At 41.2% G+C, this 11,523-nt stretch overlaps 1 protein-coding gene across 1 annotated transcript in view; it reads right to left on the minus strand.

Annotated features, from left to right (window-relative positions):
• LOC106599503 (partitioning defective 3 homolog) overlaps window positions 1–9,051 on the minus strand; it is a 248,508-nt gene extending 239,457 nt beyond the window's left edge. Inside the window, 1 exon segment of the mRNA XM_014190776.2 lies at window positions 8,677–9,051. Within this exon segment, the coding sequence (XP_014046251.2) occupies window positions 8,677–8,796 (120 nt within the window). The 5' untranslated portion in view covers window positions 8,797–9,051.
• Window positions 9,052–11,523: the final 2,472 nt, after the last annotated feature.

Raw genomic sequence — 11,523 nt, forward strand, 5'->3', positions numbered from 1 at the left:
ATTGACAATAGCTGTGTGTAATGTTTTGTCAATTCAAAGACAGGGTCACCAAAACCATAAAACCAGCTAAAATGATGCACTAACCTTTTACAATCTCCATCAGATGACACTCCTAGGACATTATGTTAGACAATGCATGCATTTTTAGTTCTATCAAGTTCATATTTATATCCAAAAACTGCGTTTTACTATGGCATTGATGTTGAGGAAATCGTTTCCCTCCAATAACCGGCAGTCAAGTCAGCACCACAAATTAAATAATTAAAATTAGAAAACATTGGTAAAATATTATATTGTCATTTAAAGAATTATAGATTTACATCTCTTGAACGCAATCAACTTGCCAGATTTAAAAATAACCTTACTGGGAAATCACACTTTGCAATAATCTGAGCACTGCGCCCAGAAAAATATGCTTTGTCTGTATAGCAAACGGCCATGTTGGAGAGATCTAAAATCGAAAATACTATGTAAATAATCCATTACCTTTGATTCTCTTCATCAGATGTCAGTTCCAGGTATCACAGGTCCATAACGAATGTAGTTTTGTTCAAAAAAGCTCATCATTTATGTCCAAAAATCTCCGTCTTGTTAGCACATGATCTAAGCCCGCCGGACTTCACTTCATGAACGAGGGGGAAAAAATATATTTACGTTCGTTCAAACATGTCAAACGTTGTATAGCATAAATCATTAGGGCCTTTTTTAACCAGAACATGAATAATATTCAAGGTGGACGAATGCATTCTCTTTTATAACGTATTGGAACGAGGGTACCCAACATGAACTCGCGCGCCAGAGTCTAATCGGCCATCACCGTTCCATGGCTCTTGTTCGGTCAGATCTCACAGTAAAAGACTCAAAACACTTTGTAAAGGCTGGTGACATCTAGTGGAAGCAATAGGAAGTGCCAAAACATTAATCAACCCCTGTGTGTTTCAATGGCATAGGCTTAAAGGTAATTCAACACATCAGGTATCCACTTCCTGTCAGAAAATGTCTCAGGGTTTTGCCTGCCAAATGAGTTCTGTTATACTCACAGACACCATTCAAACAGTTTTAGAAACTTTAGGGTGTTTTCTATCCATATATAATAAGTATATGCATATTCTAGTTACTGGGTAGGATTAGTAACCAGATTAAATCGGGTACGTTTTTTATCCAGCCGTGAAAATACTGCCCCCTAGCCCCAACAGGTTAAAACAAGTCAACATTCTCAAGGTCACGGGCCAGAAGGATTACCAGGACGTGTACTGCGAGCATGTGCTGACCAACTGGCAAGTGTCTTCACTGACATTTTCAAACTCTCCCTGACCCATTCTGTAATACCTACATGTTGTTTCAAGCAGACCACCATAGTCCCTGTGCCCAAGAATGCCTTTCAAAAGACGACCGCCCGTAACACTCACATCTGTAGCCATGAAATACTTTTAAAGGCCGGTCATGGCTCACATCAACACCATCATCCCAGACCAACTCCAAATTGCATATCGCCCCAACAGATGACAATCTCTATTGCACTCCACACTACCCTTTCCCACTTGGACAAAATAAAACTATGTGAGAATGCTGTTCATTGACTACAGTTCAGCGTTCAACACCATAGTGCCCTCAAAGCTCATCACTAAGCTAAGGACCCTGGTACTAATCGCCTCCCTCTGCAACTGGATCCTGGACAGGTGGTGAAGGTAGGCAACAACACATCCCTCAACACAGGGACTCCTCAGGTGTGCGTGTTTAGTCCCCTCCTGCACTCGCTGTTCACCCACGACTGCGTGGCCCTGCACGACTCCAACACCATCATTAAGTTTGCCAACGATGTGACGGTGGTATACCTGACCACAGATGACGAGACATCCTATAGTGAGGTCGTCAGTGGCCTGGCAGTGTGGTGCCAGGAAAACAACAACCTCTCCCTCAACATCAGTAAGACAAAGGAGCTGATCGTGGACTACAGAAAACAGAGGGCAGAGCACGCCCCAATTCACACTGACAGGGCTGTAGTGGAACGGGACGATAGTTTCAAGTCCCTCTGTGTCCATATCCCTAAGGACCCATCATAAGCCAAACACACCAACACAGTCGTGAAGAAGGCATGACCTCCCCGCTACAGAAGGTAGCGCGTACGGCACAGTACATCAATGGGGCCGAGCTCCTTGCCCTTCAAGACGCCGACACCAGGCGGTGTCAGAGGAAGGCCCTCAAATCAGCTACCGCATGGCAAGCGGTACCAATGCACCAAGTCTGGAACAAACAGGACTCTGATCAGCTTCTACCCCCAAACCATATGACTTCTAAACAAGGACGGCTAAATAGCTAATCAAATGGCTACCCGGACTACCTGCATTGACCCTTTTATGGACCAACTCTTGCACACACCACAAACACACACACTGCTGCTACTGTCTATTATCCATCCTGTTTCCTAGTCGCTTTATCCCTACCTATATGTACAGCACATAACTACCTCATACCCCTGCACATCGACTCAGGACGGTACTCCCTATATACAGTCATTTAATTTATTCCTTGTGTCACTATATCTTTTGCTCTACATAGATTGAAATTCTTTCTTGCAGGTCCCTTTCCATGTTAGTCTACACCCGTTACACACAATGCATGTGACAAATAAAATTTGATCAAAGAGCTGTGACACGATCACTTGACATCACTCTGCTCTAGAATTCATTTTAAAAAATGCCAGGGTGGGGGAGCAACGAGAGCAGCAATAACTAGTAAACGACTTTAGTGGGTTTCTTTGTTTTAAAGTTATGTTATGGGTGAGAAGCTCAAAAGAAGCTCTGGGTATTTAGATCAAAGCTCAATGCATACATGAGGAGTTACATTTTGAGCCTAATTTACACCCTAGAAGCAGTGGCGTGTATTCATGGGGGAAGCCAGGCGTCGCCCCAAAAATGTACCAATAAATTACATTATTTTGTCTCCGAGTTTAGTGTTCCTTCATGTCACGAGGCTGAATGTATCTCACCAGAGAAAGCATCCGAGCAAGCAAAACAGCACCCCGGTTTTGTGATAAACAAAAGGTGTAGTTGAATTTATTCTGCCACTTCTTATTGTCTCAGCCTTAGGCCTATATATATCACAATGACAAGGCATATAAACACATCAGTTTAAAAATGAATTCAGTAAATGTCAACCTAGAGAGCCAGGCAAATAAAAGCAATTTTCTAAACAATATTTTGGTTTGTTGCTAGCTAGTTAGCTAGCCAGTTCAAGTAATGACCAGAGTACAGTCGTGGCCAAAAGTTGAGAATGACACAAATATTAATTTTCAAAGTCTGCTGCCTCAGTTTGTATGATGGCAATTTGCATATAGTCCAGAATGTTATGAAGAGTGATCAGATGAATTGCAAAGTTCCTCTTTGCCATGCAAATGAACTGAATCCCCCCCAAAACATTTCCACTGCATTTCAGCCCTGCCACAAAAGGACCAGCTGACATGTCAGTGATTCTCTCGTTAACAGAGGTGTGAGTGTTGACGAGGACAAGGCTGGAGATCACTCCGTCATGCTGATTGAGTTCGAATAACAGACTGGAAGCTTCAAAAGGAGGGTGGTGCTTGGAATCATTACTCTTCCTTTGTCAATCATGGTTAACTGCAAGGAAACATGTGCCGTCATTGCTTTGCACAAAAAGGGCTTCACGGGCAAGGATATTGCTGCCATAAGATTGCACCTAAAATTAACCATTTATTGGATCATCAACAACTTCAAGGAGAGCAGTTCAATTGTTGTGAAGAAGGCTTCAGGGCGCCCAAGAAAGTCCAGCAAGCGCCAGGACCGTCTCCTGAAGTTGATTCAGCTGCGGGATCGGGGCACCACCAGTACAGAGCTTGCTCAGGAATGGCAGCAGGCAGGTGTGAGTGCATCTGCACGCACAGTGAGGCGAAGACTTTTGGAGGATGGCCTGGTGTCAAGAAGGGCAGGAAAGAAGCCCCTTCTCTCCAGGAAAAACATCAGGGACAGACTGATTCTGCAAAAGGTACAGGGATTGGACTGCTGAGGACTGGGGTAAAGTCATTGTCTCTGATGAATCTCCTTTCCGATTGTTTGGGGCATCCGGAAAAAAGCTTGTCCGGAGAAGACAAGGTGAGCTCTACCATCAGTCCTGTGTCGTGCCAACAGTAAAGCATCCTGAGACCATTCATGTGTGGGGTTGCTTCTCAGCCAAGGGAATGTGCTCACTCACAATTTTGCCTAAGAACACAGCCATGAATAAAGAATGGTACCAACACATCCTCCGAGAGCAACTTCTTCCAACCATCCAGCAATAGTTTGGTGACGAACAATGCATTTTCCAGCATGATGGAGCACCTTGCCATAAGGCAAAAGTGATAACTAAGTGGCTCGTGGAACAAAACATCGATATTTTGGGTCCATGGCCAGGAAACTCCCCAGACCTTAATCCCATTGAGAACTTGTGGTCAATCCTCAAGAGGCGGGTGGACAAACAAAAACCCACAAATTCTAACAAACTCCAAGCATTGATTATGCAAGAATGGGCTGCCATCAGTCAGGATGTGGCCCAGAAGTTAATTGACAGCATGCCAGGGCGGATTGCAGAGGTCTTGAAAAAGAAGGGTCAACACTGCAAATATTGACTCTTTGCATCAACTTCATGTAATTGTCAATAAAAGCCATTGACACTTGTGAAATGCTTGTAATTATACTTCATTATTCCATAGTAACATCTGACAAAAATATCTAAAGACACTGAAGCAGGAAACTAATATTTGTGTCATTCTCAAAACTTTTGGCCACGACTGTATAGCTGACATCTTAAACTTTGGCTACTGTTTAATTCATTATTATATGAAAATAAACCCACAACGTCATTATTTACAAGGCAATGTCGAGCTTACAGAAAATAGCTTAATGCCACTGCGTGACCAAATAAAAGTAGGTCATTCTACCTGAGAATTTTAGACCTCCTGCATCATTGGTCTAGTTGCTGTGGCAGTCCGGTAACCACGACAATGGAGACGTAAACTTTTTTCCACGTCTGTGTGACAAGGAAACTGACAGTTGCAGTGACAATCTAGACATTCCCCCAGAGTATAAATGAAACATTTTGACCAGCGACACATCACATTCTAATTGCCTACAGACAGACCAAGTATAAACTGCCCAAAACAGGTTATAGAGCAAACAAGTATCACAACACAGGTTGTAATATGGCTTATTTTTTCTGGCTTGGCTTCCCCAGTGATTGTGCCCATGCACCACTACTGCTTAGAAGACCAATTCACTCTCAGCTTGAGAATATTCAGTATTTCCACACTTCTCTCTCTGCCATGATAGAAGTCTGTTACGATTATCATCAGTTACTTTCCAATTGTATTACAAAGTGAGCTTGGAAAAACCAATGACCACATCATTTCTATCAGAGGGCAAAATAAAAACTTCCAACGTGTAAACTATACTGACAGCACACAGCCAAACACTCAAAGTATATGCAGGATTGTATTGATATAGATAAGGCTAAGTGTAAGTCCCCCAGATATGCTCCACCAGTCTGCCTCCCAGTCACAGCCTCAAGATAGAAATAGGCCCATTCTTCTCCAGCGCTTCACTGTCAGACATCATTGAATTATTGAAAGGACATGCACTCACTGCACCATGTCATCTGGGTTACTAACATTGAAACAAATGAGACTGCTCCGCCACACAACGCTGTGCCATGAATTATTTATTTATAGAACCCTCATGTTCCTGGATCCTACATACATGGCTAGAGCTAATATCAACGTAATCAAGTTTGTTGTCAATGACCTTAAAAAAAATGTTTATATTATTAAAGTTACATATGAACTTTTTGGGAGACCCAAACAAATTCTCAGAAATGTGAGTTATAAGTCTGTCATTTGTATTCAAAGCAGGCCTAAGAAGCTGTAGATCTGTTCTGTGTGTGCCAATTTTATGCTTCCTTAAGTTTTGTTCTTGTATCTTTTACTTTCAGTTTTGTACACCAGGTTCAAACAGCTGAAAATACAATAGTTTTGTTGCGGAAAAGATATTTCACAGCGGTATAAATGGTTCAGTGACTACACTATATGTGCTTGCTTTGTCACATAAATAATAATATCAGTTTTTTATTTCACCTTTATTTAACCAGGTAGGCTAGTTGAGAACAAGTTCTCATTTGCAACTGCGACCTGGCCAAGATAAAGCAAAGCAGTGCGACAAGAACAACAGAGTTACACATGAAATAAACAAAACATACAGTCAATAATACAGTAGAAAAAAGAAAACAAAAAGTCTATATACAGTGAGAGCAAATTAGATAAATTAAGGCAATAAATAGGCCATGGTGGTAAAGTAATTACAATATAGCAATTAAACACTGGAATGGTAGATGTGCAGAAGATGAATGTGCAAGTAGAGATACTGGGGTGCGAAGGAGCAAGATAAATAAATACAGTATGGGGATGAGGTAGATAGATGGGCTGTTTACAGATGGGCTATGTACAGGTGCAGTGATCTGTGAGCTGCTCTGACAGCTGGTGCTTAAAGCTAGTGAGGGAGATATGAGTCTCCAGCTTCAGTGATTTTTGCAGTTTGTTCCAGTCATTGGCAGCAGAGAACTGGAAGGAAATGCAACCAAAGGAGGAATTGGCTTTGGGGGTGACCAGTGAGATATACCTGCTGGAGCACGTGCTACGAGTGGGTGCTGCTATATTAGGCAAACGATTCGAATTTTAGCAACCAGGAAATGAAGGATCGATTTCTTCATAGTGCAGCTTTGTGCATTGCAATATGGTCTGCACCCACATACAAAAAGAGTTTATGCTTGTCTCCTGTCTGAGAGGGAAAATTAGCATTCTGTGGAAGTGAATCAAATAGCCAGCTACTGTATCAACTTGGCATCTCCAAAACTGAGTAATCAAATGTAACCCATTATCTAGCTCTCAGCTGTCCAGGCATGCCAGTACAACCATCATATGCTAAGAAATTGCACAATATCATTAGTCAGCTAAACCATTTATCCTGACATGGAAGTTTATCTTCAAACAAATATCAATGAAGGTTCTCCTGTCCTCAGTCGACTCTTAAAAATGCAGGGCAAGTGCTGTTTGTTTCCCTCTTTCCTCAAGGGCAAATTGCTCTCAGGAAGCGTGCGGCTCAAGAAAGATTCTTCCCCACTTCCAGTTCAAACAATTGAGACAGAATGGAAACAAACCAAGTTGGGAAACATTCTGACGTTCCACCATGCATCATTCTAGAAGTTTGATTTTAATTTGGGATGTGAGTAGAAGTGAGAGACTCGAGATACAATCTTTATTTGAAGCCCTCTTCCTTGATTGATACTAGCCTAGCTGGGTATAATTTGAAATTGTATTTCTATCAGATAAAGGGCATCATTGACTTTTTTTAAAAACAGTCAAGCTAAGCAATTATTTTAAAAAAAATGTAGGTGCATTTTCCAACCTGTTAGGTTCCATCCTGTTAGGATTATGCAACTAACAGGTTGGAAATCTGGAGCCTAAATTAGACAAGCTTTGTAAATGTCCAAGATTGAGCTAGCATAACGGTGAACACATGAATCGGATTTTAACTTCTCCATCAAACATATTTAAACATTTTGAAACGTGGTTAATTTTCTCAATAATTTAGCCTAATAGAGTGGACATTTATGATTGTGACAGACTAACATGGAACATTAAATGTATTAATATTTATCGTGCAAGTGGATGAATAACACCGGGGAACATGGCAAAAAACGCCTACATCTACTACGGAGAAGAAGAAAAAAAAGTGTTCAAAATCCATATAATTCCCTTTCAAGGTCCATATTTTTGTTTTTAAGGTTAAATGGCAGCTGGTTTTATATTTAAAGCATTTTGTTATCTAAGTGATATTTCCTAGGGACAGAAAAGGCACCGCATACTTAGGAATGACCCAGCTAGCAAGCTAGCGACCGCTTCTTAGCTAGCTATGCCAACAACATAATAGGCTAATTAGCTAGGGGTAACAAAGTCAAGAGAAACTCGGGTGCCAGTGAAAATGTAGTATAGACATCTTGGTAGCATAAGAATAAAAAAAAAGGTACAATCGGCAAGACATCGATAGGAAATATTATGCTTTAAAAAAATTACATTGTTTAATTAAGTTAGGCAGTATCCCCATTTCAAAAATATAGAATGCCATCCTGCAGCTTGTTGATGCTAACTAGCTAGCTATAAAACAGTCAGCTAACTAGCAAGCATCCAGCTAGCAGCTTCCAAGGAGTCAAATCTCGGATTGGTTGATAACTAACAACATTATCCTTTTACTTCTAGAACTTAATAGGTTTGAATATTATATCCTAGTTAGATAGTTAGCTAGTTAACTACTTAAATTAGCGTTATGTGCCATCTTTCCATGCACTTCAATTGGGAAAGGGTGAAATCCCAAATTAAGTTTTCGTGGATTTACACAGGACTTTTCCAACTATGGTGATGCATCATCAACTCAGCCTAACATGCATTGTTTGTTTTAGCCAGCAGAATAAAACGAAAGGAATGTTGAATCATTTATCATTTTAGCTAATCTCTGTTACAAATTTGCGCCATATTTGCCTCACGTCCAGTCCAGGCATTGCAACATTGTTTCCAGTCCCAATGCTGTGAATGGAACACTGGAAACAAACACGCCATACAAAGTAAACGCGACTTACCTTTGCAATGGCTTTTTTGTATCTCATGACGGCTTGCTGGATGAGAATATGGATTTTGATATTTCCATCTCCGCACGGTACCACCACCCTAGTCCTTCCAAAACACACAGTCACTTTCATAGTTTAATATCCGATAGATCTTGCCCAGATTCGGAGGAAAACCGAGGATAAATTCTCCCTTTGAAAGTCAGCCGAAACATGAATTATCTTTGGTTATTGAATCTTGTATCCTTAAAAAGAGATGAGACCAAATTATCTTTCACATTTTATCCAGGGACGACACTGTTAGCTGTGTGTTTCTGACCACCTGTTTAGTCTTTCTCCTTCTGTTTCGACGTTCCCAGACTAGTGCAGGGAACAGCTCCAACAGGATTAGATTGGGGAACGGTCTCCACGCGCCGGTCAGGACTGGAACTGTCGAAGGTGATATCTGGCGCGCGCGAGCAATTGCACCCGTGTGCGTGAACAATTGGGTGATTTCGAAAAATATGAGATCTTGACAATATTTTGTAATTAAAAAAATATTTCCTGCAAAGGAACCTCTTTAACATGCAATATTATTGAATCATATCCCTACAAATGGCACACTACTGCCAGTCCCTAAACAGTAAACTAGGCCTACTTTAGTAGTAGACATATCACAGGAACACTCCAGGAGATCAATCTGCTGTTCTATCAACTATGTATTTCTGATACGTGTGTGTGCGCGCGTGTGCGTTCTGCAACAGAAATATATATTCAAACGCTATAAACACGGGTAGGCCTATTTTGATGAATCCAACTTCAACAAAGATATCCAGCACTTAGGAATATAGTTATTTTTGTTTTATTGCATAACTGAAATCTCAAGGACATGTTCTGGCCACAAAACCTTGATCTCCACCTGCCTGCTGCTATTTTGGTGCTTTGTTCTAGTGTCCTAACCTAAAACTGAAACCAAGTCCCAATGAAAACCAGAGCAAATCCATGTGTGAAGCTTGTGGAACAGCTGCCTTGACTTGGCACATAGCTACAGTTCCACAGAACATGACTGTATGCGTGAGGAACCTGCTCTCATCATTGCTGTGTACCAAATGGGACCTTTTTCCCATAGGGTCCTGGTCAAAAGTGGTGCACTATAAAGAGATTAGGTTGCCATTTGGGAGATTAGGTTGCCATTTGGGATGTAACCCATATGAACTTTTTATATGGGCCTGTGCCCCATGAACAATGCTGCCCCAAAAGCGTGGGCTCATGGGTGAGTTACACATGTTCTAAGGCAGAAAACCAAAGAGTTACTGAATACAAGGCAATTTGTCTACCAACTACAATATGACTTACATGGACATGCTTTTTTATATCTTCCTATGCCCCAGGGTTGGGCTCAATTTGAATTGAAGGCAGTCAATTCAAGAAGTGGATTTGAATTTAACATTCACAATTTTTTTTAAACGTAATAATTAGTTCTACTTTTCAGTTTATTCAGAAGTCTGAAAATACATGTCCTTTTTTCAATTATTTAATTGTAATTTTAGTTTACTTTCTGAATTGACTGCCTTCAATTCGAATTGAACCCTACCATGCTCTGCCCCAGAATTGATGAGCATATCTTCGTGCCCCAAAAGCCTGAGCTAAAGCAGAAAACCAAGCTATTCCACAATATCTTGTGACTTTTCCTAACACAGGTTCATGGACTTACAGTACAAACAGTAATGTGTTTATCTCTGTACACACTTTATAAAGTGTATACAATGGGGATGCTTAAAACGTTTGTTTTTTTGCATACTGTTACCGGGGTTACAATTCTGTAAATATTTATCAACATTGACCACCTGATATGTTTTATTATTTATTTATTTAACCGGGTAGACTAGTTGAGAACAAGTTCTCATTTGCAACTGCGACCTGGCCAAGATAAAGCATAGCAATTCGACACATAGAACACAGAGTTACACATGGAATAAACAAAACATAGTCAATAATACAGTAGAACAAAATAAAACAAAAAGTCTATATACAGTGAGTGCAAATGAGGTAAGTTAAGGCAACAAATAGGCCATGGTGGCGAAGTAATTACGATATAACAATTAAACACTGGAATGGTAGATGTGCAGAAGATGAATGTGCAAGTAGAGATACTGGGGTGCAAAGGAGCAAGATAAATAAATACAGTATGGGGATGAGGTAGGTAGATAGATGGGTTGTTTACAGATGGGCTATGTACAGGTGCAGTCTGTGAGCTGCTCTGACAGCTGGTGCTTAAAGCTAGTGAGGGAGATATGAGTCTCCAGCTTCAGAGATTTTTGCAGTTCGTTCCAGTGATTGGCAGCAGAGAACTGGAAGGAAAGGGGGCCAAAGGAGGAATTGGCTTTGGGGGTGACCAGTGAGATATACCTGCTGGAGCACGTGTTACGAGTGGGTGCTGCTATGGTGACCAGTGAGTTGAGATAAGGCGGGGCTTTACCTAGCAGAGACTTGTAGATAACCTGTAGCCAGTGGGTTTGGCGACGAGTATGAAGCGAGGGCCAACCAACGAGAGCGTACAGGTCGCAATGGTGGGTAGTGTATGGGGCTTTGGTGACAACACGGATGGCACTGTGATAGACTGCATCCAGTTTGTTGAGTAGAGTGTTGGAGGCTTTTTTATAGATGACATCACCGAAGTCGAGGATAGGTAGGATGGTCAGTTTTACAAGGGTATGTTTGGCAGCATGAGTGAAGGATGCTTTGTTGCGATATAGGAAGCCGATTCTAGATTTAATTTTGGATTGGAGATGCTTAATGTGAGTCTGGAAGGAGAGTTTACAGTCTAACCATACACCCAGGTATTTGTAGTTGTCCACGTATTCTAAGTCAGAGCCGTCCAGA

This window comes from Salmo salar, chromosome ssa03, assembly GCF_905237065.1.
Source record: "Salmo salar chromosome ssa03, Ssal_v3.1, whole genome shotgun sequence".
Taxonomy (NCBI): domain Eukaryota; kingdom Metazoa; phylum Chordata; class Actinopteri; order Salmoniformes; family Salmonidae; genus Salmo; species Salmo salar.